Here is an 18645-nt window from a genome sequence, read left to right as displayed (position 1 = left end):
AGAAAGCATACGACAGTCTACCAAGGGAAAGAATTTGGCAATGCATGAAAGATCTTCAAGTGCAAGACAGCCTCATAGACAAAGTGAAAATGTTGTATAGTGGGAATAGAAGCTGTATTCAAGTAGGATGTGGTTTGTCGGACTGTTTTGAAACAAAGAGAGGAGTGCAGCAGGGCAGCTCATTGTCACCACTTCTATTTATTATTGTGATGGATGTAGTAATGAAATCTATTAAAAGGAAAGAACATGGAGATATGAAAGCCTTCACATTTGCAAATGATGTTGCGATCTGGAGTGACTCAGAAGAGGAATTGGGAGACAGAATGCAAAGCTGGAATGAGGAGTTTAAGAAATATGGTTTAAACATCAGCAAAACCAAGACGGTGGTGATGAAAGTGTATGGGGAAGGAGCAGAACCAAAAGTCATGTTAAATAAAGCCCAACTGGACAGCGTTCCAGTTTTCAAATACTTGGGTAGCGTTATATCAAATGACAACCTAGCAAAACATGAGGTGAACAATTGAATCAACAAAGCAACACAATTTTACCACCAGGTAAGACACCTGCTGTGGGATGACCAAATATCCATGAAAACAAAAATGACATTGTACAAGTCCTATTAAACACCAATTCTTACATACAGTCTCGAAACCACAACACTGACCAATAGAGATAATTCCAAACTTCAGGCAGCTGAAATGAAATTCTTACGCACTATGATCCATAAAACCAGGAAAGACAAGATTAGGAATGAGAAAATTAGAGAAGAAGTAGGAATAGATGATTCTCTCCTCAATAAGATTCAGATATCAAGACTGAAGTGGTTTGGTCACATGAAGAGGATGCCAGTAAACAGAACTGCAAGGAAGGAATTTGACAGAAAAGTAGAAGGAAGACGACCCGTGGGAAGGCCACGAAGGAAATGGATAGATTTAGTTAAGAATGATGTACTGCTGGTAGATCATGATTGGGACAAGTTGGTGGAGGGGGAATGGTACAAGGACAGGATGAGATGGAGGAGGCTCATATACCACACCCGGGAAACTGGAGAAGGTTTAGGAAGATGATGATGATGATATTTAGAACAGATCTTGTGTTCCTGTCTCAAACTGTATCCTTGCTATGATCATTCTGGCATTGACCTTCTTCATCTCCTCCACATATTACAGGATATCCATTGTAATGATCATTCCTATTCTGTTTACTGCATCCTGTCTTCCACTGTAAAACAGCCTGTAGCCTTCCTTCACTTTTCTTTCCTCTCTTACTTTCCATTTTGTTTCTCTAAGACCAAGGATGGCTATGTCCTTTTTCATGAACTGTCAGGGTTGCGATGTTAAATGTTCCAATTTGGATATATTGTGAACCTGGTCGCTCACTTCCCACAGCTCCCTCAATACTTGAAGAACTCTGTGTCACCTGCAGGGGGCACCATTTTGCACTCATTTTAGGATTTTATTATAATGGGTTTGCCACTTCCACAGGTATTTTAGAGCTGCTGATGAGGCTGCTCCTAACATGGAGTAAAGACGCCTTCTGCAGCCACCCCTAACCTGGGGACAGACGCTGCTTGATGTGTTCCAGTGTCATTTACTACAATGAAGGGACCATCAACCCACTTAAGAGATCTCATCCACCTGAAGCTGTTGGTCCTCTTAGGGGGTCAAGTTATTTTTCACCGCCTGATACTTGGCTCAGTCACTGGCTGTTTGGTTTACTCTAATACAGTAGGATCAGACTGGACTGGCTAGACACTAAATACAACAATCCATAATAAAATAATAACTGTATGGCCTCATCTACCGTTGCAGAAATTTTAATTTGATGCCATCTAGGCTGCCTGCTCATCCATTTTGATCTTTCATTTTACTCAAGGTCTACTAGATGAGAGTAAAACAGATCTCTCATGGGCACTAACAGCTGAGTTTTAATTAATTTTGTTGAGTAAACACCAAATGTGTTGCCAGAGATCTTTTACATGCTGACATGGAATGTCAAATGGACCGTTTTCCTACCCTTGAAAATCCCGACTACCTCTGCTGAGTTAGAACACACGATCTTGGGATCCGGAGGGTGACACTCTACCATTGATCTAAAGAGGGATCTACAACAATCTGTGCTCTTGCTAATAAATTTCATCCATGGGAATTATTCAGCATAAGAAATCAGACAGTGCAGAGTTCTCAGTAAGAAAACTTAGAAGATATCGGTCGTATGGCAAATAACAATAAAAAGAACACCATTTACCCAATGTGAAGACAGCGAGTAGTTTGCCAAAGACGGGGTAAAAAAGTGTGGACAATCAAGGCAGGCAGTTCCAGAATCTCCTTTTATAGTGTTGGTAAGAGACAAACTTCTAAAAATAGTTCATAATACTGTTGTATGACTGCTTCACTGCTGCTGAACTCTGCTGAAACACAGCAATGACTGTCTCACTTGCTGACAGGAAAAATAACAAACAGATGATCCTTAGTTCAAATGCTCTCACTATAGGAGATTTACTCAGCCTAATATGCTCAGTGTCTCAACCAATAAGATGTAAACTGTGGATTATGTACTAAGTAGTTGACACTGTCAAATACTATCCAGGATCAGTGAGGAAAAGGAAAACAACACATGTTGAGGACTGATGTCTTTGTTCCAAAGTCCTCCAAAATTTTTATAGCACTAGCAAGAATCTGCAAGGTGCCCTGATTAATACCCATGGAACATATTCGAGTACCTAAACAGCCTACAGCAGAATGTAGGAGGGTCATTTCACTCTCAAAATACCATGTGACAGTGATCATTCATTCATTCATCACTGATATGTATTTAGGGATGTCACCCACATGGCAGTTATCCTATAAATTTTAATAAGAACACTATTTAATTGTTTACCTAGCCTTTTTCTTAAATGATTTCAAAGAAGCTGGAAATTTATCGAACATTTCCCTTGGTAAATTATTCCAATCCCTATTTCCTCTTCCTATAAACTAACAGTTGCACCAATTTATCCTCTTGAATTCCAACTTTGTCTCTTACTTTTAAAAATTTCATTCAAGCTTATTCGTCTACTGATGTCATTCCATGCCAATCTCTCCAGTGAGAGCTTGGAATATACCAATTAGTTGAGCAGCTTATCTCCTTACTCCTAAGTCTTCCCATCCCAAAGTTTGAAACATTTTTGAAACAGTACTCTTTTGTCAGAAATCATCTAGAACAAATTGTGCTGCTTTCCCTTGGATGTTTTCCAGTTCTGGAATCAAGTAATCCTAGTTAATGTCCCATAAACTGGAGTCATACTCTACTTGGTGTCTTACTAGTGACTTAAATACTCCTCTGCATTACATCCTTACTACAACCCCTAATTATGCTCATAACCATACAAAGAAATCTGTAACCTTTATTTACAACCTTGTTAATGTGATTATCTCAATGAAGAACTTTCCTTTATTAACATCGAATTAATTCTATTCATTATTTTTGCAATTTACCCCACTGACTTTCCTGCTTTGAAATGGTGTATTACCAGTTCTTGTTCCTTTACTGTAGTGTGTTTACCCATTGCTAGCTTACAGTAAATTGAACTCTCTTCTAACAGCTTTAATGACACATTAATACTATGGCTTACAGTGGTCCCAATGAAGTACTTCCACTTCAACAATACAGTAATAAAACTGGGAGGACTTTTCCTTTTGGTGAAACTTACAACCTGGCTTCACCTCATCTACCATCATACCACTGTCTGCTGTCCATCTCACAACTTTGCCAAGGTCCTTTCACAGTATTACAATCTTGTAATGGTTTATTCACAGCTATGACTTTGGATCCCTGTAGTGTTCTCAGAGGAGAACAGTCTGGTACAAAAGATCATGACAGGGTGTGGCAAAGACAAGGAGAATGGAACCTGTCTCCCATAGCGCAGGAAACAGTCTCATACAGCAGAGGATCAATGATGGTCCGGAGAGAAATTGCCTTAAACAACACAACGGATCTCATAGTCATCTAGATGGACTTGGGAAGCAAGCATTACAAGCAAGTGGGTCAGCAGAACATTGTCCTAGCCATTACATATAGTATCAGGCAAGATTTAATCCTAATGCAGGTAAGAGCTCCTGCGCTCTGTGTTCATGTCATCAAGCACTTCATTAAACGTAAGGAACTTCATATTTCTTATCCGCATTGAACTGAGATCACAACTGAATTAAAATCCAGCAGGTTCCACCTTTTCAATATAAAATACAATGTTGTTGGATGGTATTTACAACATTATTTTATTACAGAACATGTTTCGGTGTTTCATTTTGACACCATCATCAGTTGTATAGTAAGTGAAAAAAACTTGGCGATATAAACAATGAACAAGAACATATTGCTGAACTTGACTCCTTAAAAACTAACTTAGGCTAGGTTTGAAAACTCTAATTTACAGCAAGAAAAATCTTGTGATGTCATAAATATAAAAAAATCTCATCTGGGTATTGAGTTGTCTTCAAATTCTGTAATGGTTATAATTCTGTACACTCATAATGTCGGATTCAAATACGATCCTAAAATTGAGGAGTTAAAGTTGAATACAGTCCTTCAATGTTAAAATGTTCATTTCCTATATACATTGTTAGCCATTTGTAGATAAAAACTTGTTGTGTACAATAAAATTGTTGACTGCGCCGTCTTCTTAGCTTTGTTAATGTGTAGAAATGTAGCTTTTGTGCTGTATATATAATGGTTGGAACTGTGAACTCGTAGTGCTGCAGTCGACACGCGAAGTACACAGCCGTAGAGGGTTGCATTGAACTGAGAGGCTGTGCCCGCCTAACAACTTTAGGGCAAATCAAATCACAGTTAGAGTTTTCAAACCTAGCATAAGTTAGTTTTTAAGGAGTCAAATTCAGCAATATGTTCTTGTTCATTGTTTATATCGCCAAGTTTTTTTCACTTACGATACAGCTGATGATGGTGTCAAAATGAAACACAGAAACATGTTCTGTAATAAAATAATGTTGTAAATACCATCCAACAACATTGTATTTTGTATTGAAAAGGTGGAACCTGCTAGATTTTAATTCAATTGTGATCAAGCACTTCCTCAAAGATGCCGAGAATATACCATGAATTGACTCTCATGCAGTCCAGACCTAAACTGCACTGAACATATTGTAGATTTAGTTGGCAGGTATCTCCAAAACTGCATGAGGTCAAACAATCGAGAGCCACTCCTTAGGGCTCGTTTACATTGGATACACGCTTGCACGAGTAAACTGGTGGTGCGAGCTTCTGCAAGCTTGCACCAAGAAACAAACTAATCTGATCAAGACATAAATAAGTGGAATCTCGCTGGCGGGTGGTTACACTGTGTGCACGTTGGATGCGCACGCGTGCTCGTGGTTGCACCACCAATTTTATGAAACAAAATAATTTGTTTCTAGACGTAAGCGAGCTGCACATCGATTGAAGCTGCGAAGTGCTTTGTTCTTTCTTAAACTTTTCTTCACCACCTTAACAATGGATGTTGAAATGTTGATTGTCAGTGTACACGAAAAACACAATTTTGGATGTTAAGGATACAATCCACATTAACATAGACTACATTAACAAAATGTGGCTTGAAATAGTGACTTAATGTGGAATGCCAAGTAAATTCAAATTTTATTCAATAGTAAATACTTGTAAGAATTATAAACATTTAAACTTGACCTGTTGAGTTTAACTATGCAGATATGTCATGAGCTAAGGTAAATGTTATGCATTAGTTTTATAAATATTCAACGTAACTTTATTATTGATCCTTTATAAGAGCGCAGGTTAAAAATAGAAGAATCTTACAAGTGCAAATATTTAATGTCACACGATAATGGTAAACATATCACTTGTAACATAATTTTTATACATCTACATATTACAACATGATTTAGTATTGAAAATGATGAATAATAACATGCAAGTATTTAGCCAAATTTATTAGCTTTATGAATATTTGATTCTAGTGCAAAAAAGAGGTCATATTTATGATATTTAAGGAAAGATAATGCCAGTTACTCATTTTTAATTACTCAAAGTGCATTTTAGAACAAACAGGCTGAAAGATGTCTTATACGTCCATGATGGTCCCTTATCACCATTTAAGTTGTTTTAAAAAGCACCAGTGATAAATTCATTACAATACTGGAATATTTGAGTCTTTTTACAGTTTGATTCTGTATACTATTTCTCAATTTGTGTAGTCATATATATAATATTGCTTCAATATACGTACAATGCGGTATATACTTGAAAGTTAAATAAAATTACTTCATGTAATAATTTAAGAAAACAGCTTACTTATAGGATCATAATCATCAATGACCCACTCCAATCACCCGGGTGTGGTTTAACAAGCCGCCTCCACTCCTTTCCGTCCTTCCACTTTTACTGCTCCATGACTTCCGCCACATCCAATTCAGCTTCTCTAATGTTCTTCCAAATCTGATCCATCCACCTTCTCGGTCTTCCAACTGGTCTCTTTCGCTTAACTTCTCTTTCCAATTCCCTTCTTGCTACCTGTTCCTTTCCCATTCTTTTTACATGTCCGAACCATCTCAATCTTGCTTTCTGTATGTTCTGTACTAACAGTTCTATATTTAGCTCTTCTCTGATTTTAATATTTTGAATTCTATCTCTTCTTGTCTTTTTAACTGATGTTCTTAAAAATTTCATTTCTGCTGCTTGGATCTTACTATCTTGTCTTCTATTAGTTACCAGCGTTTCTAGTCCGTATGTTATAATTGGTATGAAATGCTGTTTATATAATGTTAATTTTGTTCTCTTGGGTACTTTGTCATCCCATAAAAGCACTCTGACTTGATGATAACATGTTGCACCTTTACTTAGTCTGTTATTAATTTCAGGGTTGATTTCATTACTTCCATTAATAATGCTACCCAGATACTAAACTGTTCTACATTCTCTAACCGTTCTCTGTCTAAGTTCACTTGGCTTCTCTTTTTCTCTTTTCCACAGTGCATAACTACAGTTTTCTTTTTATTAATTACCATTCCAAACTCCTTCAGATTTTCATTCCAAATGTCCAGTCTCCTTTGTACTTTATTTTCTCCCTTTCCCTAAATCACCACATCATCTGCAAATACCAAAGCATTCATTTCATCACTATTGATACTCTGTTTTACAAGTTTTATGATTTCATCCATCAATATAATAAACAATAATGGTGACCGTGCACTTCCTTGCTTGAGACCTTTTTTTTGTATAAAATGTTTCAGATTCACCACTCCCCACTTGTACACTCCTTTTACTCATATGATACAACATTTTTATCTTGTTAATTAATGATTTTGGTACATTCCTTTTCAGTAGGCATTCCCATACATGTTTTCTCTTAACTGTATCATAAGCTTTTTCCAAATCCAAAAATACGAATATGATTTCCTTGTTCCTTTCCAGATGTTTTTCCATTATCGTTTGCACTGTAAATATCAAGTCTATTGTTGATCTATTTGGTCTAAAGCCATATTGTTCTTCCTCTAACTGTGTTTCTATTATATCCCTGTCTTTTGTCTACGACGTTCTCCATTATTTTTAGCCCATGTGATAATAGGGTTATAGCTCTATCATTTTCACATTTCTTCCTATTTTCTGTTTTGAACAGTGGTACAATACTTCCTTGTTGCCAATCTTTAGGTATCCTTTCATCCTTCCATCTGGCATTGAGGGCTCTGTATAGCCACTGTCTTAATCAGATCAACATTGAATTTGCCTTTTCTACTTGCTTTACCTTTAGTCATTGACTTCATTGCCCTTTCATGTTCCAACCATGTTTTTGGGTTCTGTTCTTTTTCTCCGAGCAGTCGTCCTCATAATAAAGTTTTTCAAAATACTTTGCCATCACCTTTTGAAGACCCTTTTTGTCATGTACTATGGATCCATCTTCCCTCTCTAATGCCTTGACTTTTTCTTGATTTATTCTTTTTGATTTTATTACTCTCTATAATAGTTTCTGATTTCCTCGACTATCTTGCTCAATTTTGTTTGTAAACTCTCCCCAACATTTCTCCTTTTCTTCCTTGATACTCCTCTTTACCTGTAGTTTCAATCTTTTGTATTCCACATGTAACCTTTCTATCTTATTCTCATCCCTCTGATACTTTTTTGCTTTTCCTTATCCATTTCTTTCTTCACCTTGTTCCTTTCTTTTATTTCTTTTTTTTATTTTGTCTGTCCACCACCGTGTCTCCTTTCCCTTAACCTTTGCTTTGTTTTCCCGCATACCTCAATTGCTGCTTCCACAAATGTCTGTCTTAAATTGTCCTATTCCTCTTCTCCACTTTGTATATCCGTGTTAGGCAACTTAGTTTTTATACAATCTTCGAATACCATTCTTTTATCCTCCTCCTCCTCCAAATCCCAATCTTTGGTTCCTTCTTCAATACAATTTTGGGGATTTTTACTTGTTTTAATTCCACAATCAATAATCTATGGTCATCTTCCATACTCTCACTGGGGATTTTCTTCATATTTTTGACGTATCTTCCCCATTCTCGGTCTGTTATTATAAAATCGATGAGTGTTCCATACTGTCCATCCCAACTATATCGGCTGATCTTATGGCTATTCCTCTTCATAAACCATGTGTTCTTTATCATCAGGTTATTTCTGATACAAAAGTCCAACAGTTTCTCTCCATCTTCACTTCTATCGCCATACCCATGTGGGCCCAGAACATTCTCATATTTCATTCTATCAGTTCCCACATGAGCATTCAGATCTTCCATTATCATGATTCCATCTCCAACAATATGTGTTTCCAGTTCATTGAGGAACTCTTCTTTTTTTTTGACACTACATCCTGTCTGTGGAGCATACACCTGTATTATCTTCAGTAGTTCCTTGTTTACATGTATGCACATTATTATAATTTTCATTTACGTAGTCTACTTCAGCTATTGGTTCTATGTTCTGATTCACTACGAATCCCACTCCATTTCTTTTCTCTTTACTGTTACCCATCCAGTACAAGGTGTACCCCTTTCTTAGTTTCTTCATTCCTTTCCATTTTACTTCACTTAATCCCAGGATGTCGAGTTTTCGTCTCTCAATCCATTTTCCTTCCCATTCATTGTTAAAATATTTATTGTTCCAAATCAGGTTTTGTTCTCTGATGTAACACTTGCACGAACATCAGCATTACCATCATACTGTGCAACTGTAGCCAGAAACTTGTCAATTCCATTTCCATTTTTCATCTGAGGCTTGTATTATAGTTGAAAGCAAGTACAAATTTACTCATCTGCTGACCTGCTAAGCCTAACACACCTGAGGATTTTCTTTTAGGGTTTACTCCCTTACCCTTTGAAGATCCCTCTTCTCCACAAGGCAGTGGTTTCCTCTTTTAATTTTTCCCCTAGAGGATGTACAGGATGTAGGTACTTTTTTTAAGACTTAAAGTTTATCTCAATGTAACAATGAGCTTTTCTTCTGAAGACACACAGATCCTAAAGTTTGGTTGTCTGAATGGAGTTAATTTTCCAGGATGAAATAAAAAGTCAGAGGCATTATTTGGAAACACCAAACAACCAGTTGTTTGAGTAAATCAGGAAAAATAAGTTTGTATTCTTAATCTTCTTCTCACCAAGCTCGTTAGCTGCAGTCGCTTAAGTGCAGCCGGTATCCAGTGATTGGGAGATAGTGGGTTCGAGCCCCACTGTCGGCAGCCCTGAAGATGGTTTTCCGTGATTTCCCATTTTCACACCGGGCAAATGCAGGGGCTGTACCTTAATTAAGGCCATGGCTGCTTCCTTCCCATTCCTAGGCCTTTCCTATCCCATCGTCGCCGTAAGATATATCTGTGCCGGAGCGACGTAAAACAAATAGCAAAAAAAAAAAAATCTTCTCTCAGTAAACTTGTGCGCACTCACATCGCCAGTTACTCACGCAAGCGTGCATTCAATATAAATGAACCCTTAGGATATCATCTGCAGGTTTATCTGAAGCATCCCACGGCAGTGTGCTACTGTCATCCAGTATATTACCGGGATGCAATAAGCTTGTTGTTTTTGTTCTTTATAATGGTTACAGGTATCATCATATGGTCTTTTTTGTCAGTGTTGTATACTGCAAACAATAAACAATGAAGGGGTTTCATTATTGTTCCTGTGTACAGCATGCTTAATAAAAAATTACTGTTGTTTTAGTCATTGTGTAATGGAAAGGTACGTTTAACTTGTATGCAATCAGTTATGTAATATAAATGCACTTACCAAATGTCTGATACATTTTTTCCCTTTCTTCATGAGCAGAGTATACTGTAATACAAAGTTGACCGTCTTTTCTAAATTTACTGTAGGTAAAGATGATAGCATAAGATAAAGAATTGATGTGTCTTGATCCCACTTCTCTACTAAAAATTAGGATTAAGGAGGCAATATAACTTCTTAAATTTAAGAACACAAAGCAGTGATTTAACACACATTTTATTTCAAGTAATGTATGGTTACAAATCTTTGGAATTGCTGATATAACAAGGAGGAACTTTGATTATGGTAGCTTTTTCTTTTGTCGCTGTTCCCAAGCATGTTGTATTCCCCATATGCTTAGTGGACGCATATATCCAACAGCACGGTAACTCTTTTCAACATATAAAGCTTCTGGAGTCTCGAATCCCATACCAATGGTATTGTACACTGTATTATAGATGCCATGGGCTGTTTTGAAAGCTTCTTCTACCATTCCCTGAAAACAAAAAGTAATATTTTTACATTCTTCTTTTCACATTCTTAAAAAGATAAAAGTACCATACATATATACAAATATAAAGGACAGTCAATAGAGCGAGTATGGCCCTTGCAGTTTGGTCCCACATGAGGGAGCACGGCATTTGTCATTTTAGGCTAGTACTAAGAACTTAAGTGCTTACTGATGTAATATGACATCTGGAGGTGTTCACTGAAACTTTTTCAGTTATTCGAATAGTGTCGCTGTATAAATCCTACTTCTGTATGGTGGTGGTCTCTGACGGGAATGTGTACACTCACTACAGTGTAAGAGTTTGGCATGCCGTTAGCCTATAGGTTACAACCTAGTGCTAAGATTGCTGTCGATGTGGATAGTTGTTTATGCTCTTTGTAGTTGTAAATATTTTTGGTTTTTGTAAATATAACTGTGAATATATTTTCGACAACTGCTTGAGAAACATTTTACTGCTAAAAACAACGGAAGGAATGTTGCACGACTGACTGGAGGTGGGACACGCCTCGAAGGTCGCCATTTTATGAGGCCACTCCCACAAAGTGAATCAAACAAGCGTAAACTTCACAGGCAATGTCATGTGTACAAACACACTACCCGATCAGTATAGATGAGGAAAGAATTGAGCTATGAGTGTTCTATGTATGAGGTCGCTCTCTGCAAACATCCTTGCATTGGACAGTATCATACATTTAAAAAGTTTTTCTAATGGCAGTGTTTTCTTGATCCAAAATGCATTTTCATGTCTCTCAAAGCTGTGATAAAAAAGTTTATTGTAATTTTTTAAAAAAATTCTTACCCCCCAGAGGTAGTTTACCGGTCAAATACTTACTCGGATGCGGCTGTCATTATTGCACGGCATATGCCGTGCTCACTCGTCAAAAGGTTAAGATTAGTGATATATTAGAGATATTTATTTAAATTTTACACTGAGTAGTTCCATTGGCGTACAGTAGATTACGTATTCTCAGTTACATAGGTTAGGTTTATTCTGTTTCGATTTTGGGTTGTGGGAAAGAAGAAATAATATTCAATTTATTTACTTAAATACTGGTAGGTTTCCCAATAGAATACTTATAAAGACAGCATATTATAAGGAGTTATAACTTCCAAAGACTTTACATCTGTGCAGGTAATAGGCATAGTTTTTTTATATGTAGCAATTCAATAACAAAATACCCTTGCAAATTTTGTTTAAAGAAAGAAATTCCAAGAGAATATAGAATATTTCATTGGTGAAATAAGTAACAGTTGTTTACTGCATTAATGGCATATGATTAGGAACAAAGGGTATACCATAGTTGTATCATAATCTATAAGTTTCATTTCCGTATTGATTGTACTCACAAATATGAAGATTTGAAGCTTCCACCGAATCAATACATATATTTATATATTATTGTTCTACAGTACCGGTTTCGACCTTGTGAAGGTCATCTTCAGCTGACAATCATAACATACAATTAAAACATCACAATAAGAATGTCACATGGTATGGGTGAAAACACAGTCATTACCATTGTTCTAGTTTAAATAATCGTCTCCAATAACTGATATAATAATTAAAAAGTTAACATTACTGTATGTACATGAATGATGTATGTTAAAATACGTTTTCTTAAATTATAAAGGTGTCACATAGTATGGATAAAAATGTTATCAAATGTTTTTTGTCTTATCTTCGTCTACTTTAATTGGCATGAGAGTTAAAACTTTGCACTACTATTATGTGCACAGGTGATATATGTTGAATATACAATATTCTTGAATTGTGAAGTGTCCACTGTTCCACATTAAAACTTATGGCTAGATGAATAAAACATTTTGAAGTACAGATTAATTCTTGCGGCGTGTTGTATATGCGACTATGTTATATGATCAGCTGTGTTCGTCTACTGGTGGTATAATAGTATGAATTTCTTGGAGTAATATGAACACTTATGTTGAAATCAGGTAGTTGTCCGGTGTTTAGTGCGGTACTTCGTCAATATATACACAAAGCTTATAGTTTATGCTAAGACTGAATTGACCATAAAATACGGTATATAAATGTAGACAAGTTGTTGTTTTAGCGACGTGCTTCCTTTAGTTTTATGTTACTGTATTTGATTTCGTCAAATGTCAATATGTATTATAATACTTGATTTCAACATATTTTTGTGTTTTTAGTTAGCGTGAAAGCTTCTTTCTTCACTTTGTGTTATAGGATGTATATTGTATCTGTAAATAGAAATAAAGTGTAAGAAATGTTGCGTCTGCCAAGTTTGTTTTGAAGTTGGAATGGGCGTGCGAGTACTTACTGTAGATGTTGACACTTCATGTGTGCTATTCGGCACCACATCGAGCACTGTTCCGTGTTTGTCTGAAGCTGCTAACGTTTTGATAACGTTTTTATCCATATTATATCCTTTATAATTTAAGAAAACGTATTTTAACATACATCATTCATGTACATACAGTAATGTTAACTTTTTAATTATTATATCAGTTATTGTAGACGATTATTTAAACTAGAACAACTGTAATGACTATGTTTTCACCCATACCATGTGACATTCTTATTGTGACGTTTTAATTGTATGTTATGATTGTCAGCTGAAGATGACCTTCACAAGGTCGAAACCGGTACTGTAGAACAATAATATATAAATACATGTATTGATTAGGTGGAAGCTTCAAATATTCATATTTGTTTATACCACAGTTGACAAAACAAAAATAATAATCAGCTGATCCCTGAATTCCGATAACTTATTTGTAGTTCTAAGTAGTTCAGTTTTTTCAGCATTTCAGAGCCAGTTTTAATTTCTGCTAGGAATTAAAAAAAACGTTTGTAAGAAATATTTTGTTTAATTTCATTTCTGTTGTTCCATTTAACCTATTGTAATTAGGATACGTCTACACACACGACTTATTTCCTTTCATTCCAGGTGGAACATAGGGCCTCGACGAAATTTCCCCAGCTTGTTCTATCTGCCGCCAATGCTTTCACCTCCCTCCATGTCTTGTTAACTCCAGCAATCTCCTTGTCTATGGTTCTCTTCTAGGTAATCCTCGGTCTGCTTTGCCTGCGACTGCCTTGTGGATTACAACTCAATGCCTGCCTTGTGGTACTTTCTTGTCATCTTCTCAGGGTGTGCCCAATCCATCTCCATTTTCTTCTCATTATCTGTTCCTGTATGGGACTTTGACTTGTGGCCTCCCAAAGATCTTTGTTTGAGATGCTCTTTGGCCACTATATTCTCATAATGTACCTCAAACACCAATTTATAAAAGTCTGTAACCTTGTGGTAATGTCTTTGGTCACTTTCCAGGTCTCACTTCCATACAGTAACACAGATTTAACATTTGAGTTGAATATCCTTAGCTTTGTTTTTATACGAATGGGAGGGGATCTCCATATTGGTCGTAACTGTGTAAAAGGTCCTTTGGCTTTATTTATATGACTCGCCACATCTCTGGGGAATGACCGTTGCTCACGTCCGCAGGATTGTACCTATTGATTGCCCTGCACGTGTCCCCCGGGTGGTGCTAAGTGAGCAACAGCGACATAAGGTGATACAATTGAACGACATAATGTATCAAACTTTTGGAAATAACGTTTCTTTTCAGAACCACTCAACAATAGACACTGGACCTTCAGTCCGTATTTTCCAACTAAATATTGAAGACTTAAGTTGTGCCAAGTGTGAATACGTTAGAAAAAAGCTGAATAACCTCGACATTGATATCGTCAACATTCAGGAGATGCACACTAACAGATGAACAGGACTTCGATAGAAGAGGACGATGCTATCCACCATCAACAGTATGGAATTGCCACCTATGCCAAATCCAGTCTTACAGGAGTTTGGGTTGTTGAGTCAAGTGTAAAGGATCTCATTTTCTCTATAGTAATACAGGTTAATAACGTAACAGTTGTTAACGTGTATAAGCCTCCTAGCATCAGATGGCCTCCTAGCATTTTGCCAACCTTCAGCCATCCCTGCATTTAAACTGGAGATTTTAACAGCCATCATACTAACTGGCGATATGACACAGTTGATGAAGATGGTGAGGCATTAACTCAGTGGGCTGAAATATCCAATATGCACCTAGTTTTTGATGCGAAAGACAAGGGCACTTTCAATTCTGCTCGCTGGAGAAGAGACTACAACCCCGACCTAACATTTGTGTCCAAGGATTGTTTTGATCAACCTCTCAGTATTACACGTACAATAGTGTCGAGTTTCCCAAACTGCCAGCATCGACCAGTCCTGTTGGAAGCAGGTATGAAGATACCCCTGGTGACCTCAGTACCTTTACCCAGGTGGAATTTTAAACGTGCAAACTGGGATAAATTCTCTTAAAGATCTTGATCAGAAGCTGTGTGATACAAATCTAGAACCAACTGCTAGTAACTATGATGATTTCATCAGCTTAGTCATTTCAGCTGCCAAATCGAACATTCCGAGAGGTTTCAGAAAATATTATGTGCCCGGTAAAGAATATCAAATAACAGGCAGCCATAAAGTAGGTTCACAGCTTCTACGGTCATTAGGCAAGAATAGGAGAGAAAAGTGGGAAGCAACAGTGAAAGACATGGACTTTACAAAATCGAGCAGAAAAGTTTGGAGAGTCTTAAATCAACTTACTGGAAAACATTATTCTAAAAAGCAGTGCACTAACTTGAGCCCAGATGCCATTGCAAATAGAATGAAGTCCCCCGAGCCAAGAGAGATAAATGCCATACGAAAACTGTGAAACGTAAGCTCACCGAGCTCAAACATGGAACAAAGAAGAATGAGGAACTGTCCAGGCCATTCTCTATTCAGGAAGTTGAAGCTGCTATCAAAATGCTGAAAACCGGTAAGGCTGCTGACCCTGATAATATCTACAACGATTTCCTTCGAAATATGGGTCCATATAGCATAAAGTGGATCACTTCTCTTTTTACTTACATCCTACAGACTAACAACCTGCCGAAGCAGTTCAAACAGTCAAAGGTGATCGCCCTTCTTAAACCTGGAAAGTCGGAGCAGATACCTGAAAACCACCGCTCAATAGCACTTCTCAGTTGCATTTATAAACTCTTGGAATGAGTCCTCCTCACTAGGATAGCACCACTCATTGAAGCTGTAATCCCCCCAAAGCAAGCTGGTTTCAGAAGAAATCGTAGCTGCACTGATCAAGTTTTGTCTCTTACCACTCCATCGAGGCAGGCTTCCAAAAGAAGTTAAAATCAACAGCTGTCTTTATTGACCTGACAAGTGCATATGATACTGTCTGGCAAAATGGACTAATTCTTAAAATGCTGGAAGTAATTCCCTGCTTGGAAATTGCAAACCTAATTTCCAACATGCTCTCTGAGAGAAAGTTTGTAGTATTCCTAGGTGATTCTAAAAGTCGCAAAAGAAAATTAAATAACGGTCTGCCACAGGGATCAGTACTGGCCCCAATTCTCTTCAGCCTCTACATCCATGACTTACCATCAACCACAGCTACTAAGTTCATCTATGCAGATGACATTGCATTGGTAGCTCAAAGCAGAAATTTTGAGGATGGAGAAGGCATTCTTTCAGCAGATTTGGTCAAAATGGCAACATTCCTCATTTGATCCCAAGTGTTACTAAGACTGAGGTTATATGTTTTCATCTCAGCAACCGACTCGCAAACTATGAGCCATCTGTTTTATTCCTTAGTGAAAAACCAAAGTACAACCTGTTCCCAAAATATCTAGGAGTCACACTGGGCCGAACTCTTGAGCTACAAATAACATCTCACCAAGCTCCCTCACAACATTGCTACAAGGAATAATCCTGCACAAGCTTTGTGGCAGTTCCTGGGGAGCCTCAGCTGACTGCTTATGATTAACGGGTATCAGTCTTGTCTACTCTGCAGCTGAATACTGTGCCCCGGTATGGCTGGAAAGTGCACATGTGCATAAAGTGGATACTAAGCTGAATGTTACCATGCGCTGCATAACTGGTACTGTAAAGTCAACACCTCGCCACTGGTTACCCGTACTTAGTCATATCCCACCACCCCACCTGAGGAGAAAGGAAGCTCTGCTGAGAGAAGCAAAGATCTTGTCATCTCCCTCATTACCAGTTCACCAGGAATTTTGTTACCCATTGCCACGACGACTTCGATCTATGAGACCAGCAAGTGTACTGGCCGGCCAGCTCCTGAGGGATAATTTTAATCTAAACGAGAGCTGGCGGGATGAGTGGTCAATTTCAACATCTGGAACAAATGCTCATGACCTAAATCCAACCCAGAAAATGAAGGGATTTGACCTCCCAAGAAAACTATGGTGTCGCTTCAACAGACTGAGTACTGGGCATGGACGCTGCAATTTCTTACGCCATAAGTGGGGTTGGATGGATTCTCCTATGTGTGAACGCAGTGAAGAGAGCAGACCATGGACCATGTCATCCTGCGCTGCCCTCTTCATGCCTACTCCGGAAGCCCCAGCAACCTGTTTCATCTTTCAGAAAGTGCTGTAGAGTGGCTGAAATACTTGGACCTGGACTTATAAATTTGTAGTTATAATCACCATACAATTAAAATAAAAAATAAACCACTTTCACTAATGACAATACCACAAGGTTTATTGTACTGTGGAATATCATCACCACACTCACTTCCTGTCTCTGAAATAACATCAGCATCATTATTACATGACCCTGCTATAGCTACATCTTCATCAGTCTCAGTATAGTCGTCATCGGCACAGACTCTGTTAATATATTCAGCTAAATCGTCATTGTTCTGGAACACATCGCGCGCGCAGCAACGGTCATTTTCCTACTCACTGACTTTTACGGTGTACAGAATATAGGTCGCTTTGAAAAAATCATATCTCAGTAAATAAAGCGATTGGCACGATACTTGTGGTAGATTTAGAAACTACAGGTTCCGAAGAGTCTAGATCACCTGCATTGTGCTGCTATCTGTCCAAAAACTAAGAACTACAAGCAAATACAAAACCGCTTGTGTAAGGAGCGCTACTGCCTTCCCAGCAATTTTCGCTTGCTCACTGAGGAACACTTTTGCGCTCTCTGGTATTCTAAGAGTTAAATCTCTGCCAGTACAAGGAATCAAACTTGGGCCCCTGAGAATGGCGGCTAATTGTACTAACCGTTACGCTGCAGATGCAGACATTCTTAACTACAAAATACAGATACATCGCATGACTGATCTGAGCTTACAATGCGCAGGTCAGATATATGAAACTGTTTACCTATTTGTGTGCAATCATCGGAGCTGCAGGACGCTATGGAAGCAGACATTTCATAACTACCAAACACAGAGGTAGTGCATAACTCTGATGCATGCTTGGATTGCACGGGTTAGATAGACTATCATCTAGTTAGGTGCTGAACTGTGTTATGGCCGTACCCACTATGAAGCGGAATCGTTGTTCTCTGATGAATCACAATGAGAGATCTTATATGCAAGCTTTAAATTTTTTTGTTTTCTTTGTCTCAGAAAGCCAAGGGGGTCTAATACACAAGGAAATACAGTACTTATTTGATTACTGTTTGCATGAAGGAATTAAAAAAAAATGGCGTATGGCTTTTAGTGCAGGGACATGTCTGAGGACTTCGGCTTGCCAGGTGCAGTTCTTTTTGATTTGACGCCCGTAGGTGACCTGCGTGTCATGTTGAGGATGAAATGATGATGAAGACAACACATTATAATCTGTTAGCTTATCCGTATTGATGATTCTAGTAATTGCAAATATAAAGATAGGAACTTTCCACCTAATCAATACATTTATTTCTTATAAGGTACTTAAAACATTCTAATATAACAGTACCGGTTTCGACCCTATTTGTGGGTCATCTTCAGCTGCTGAAGAACCTATCGTCTTAATAATAACAACATACAATGCTAAAACATTACTTATCTTAATTATGAATGACTAATGCTAACTTA

The 18645-nt window shown here is 37.7% G+C and overlaps 1 protein-coding gene across 2 annotated transcripts in view; it reads right to left on the bottom strand.

Annotated features, from left to right (window-relative positions):
- Positions 1 to 10431: 10431 nt before the first annotated feature.
- LOC136857245 (non-lysosomal glucosylceramidase) overlaps positions 10432 to 18645 on the bottom strand; it is a 203154-nt gene continuing 194940 nt past the window's right edge. For both annotated transcript variants that reach the window (XM_067135737.2, XM_067135738.2), the window contains one exon: positions 10432 to 10707. In XM_067135737.2, coding sequence (XP_066991838.2) covers positions 10513 to 10707 — 195 coding nt within the window. In that variant the 3' untranslated portion in view covers positions 10432 to 10512. The remainder of the gene's footprint in view (positions 10708 to 18645) is intronic.

This window comes from Anabrus simplex, chromosome 1 (genome assembly GCF_040414725.1).
Source record: "Anabrus simplex isolate iqAnaSimp1 chromosome 1, ASM4041472v1, whole genome shotgun sequence".
Classification (NCBI taxonomy): domain Eukaryota; kingdom Metazoa; phylum Arthropoda; class Insecta; order Orthoptera; family Tettigoniidae; genus Anabrus; species Anabrus simplex.
The sequence above is the reverse complement of the archived record's forward strand: the minus strand, read 5'-3'. Positions and strand labels throughout refer to the sequence as shown.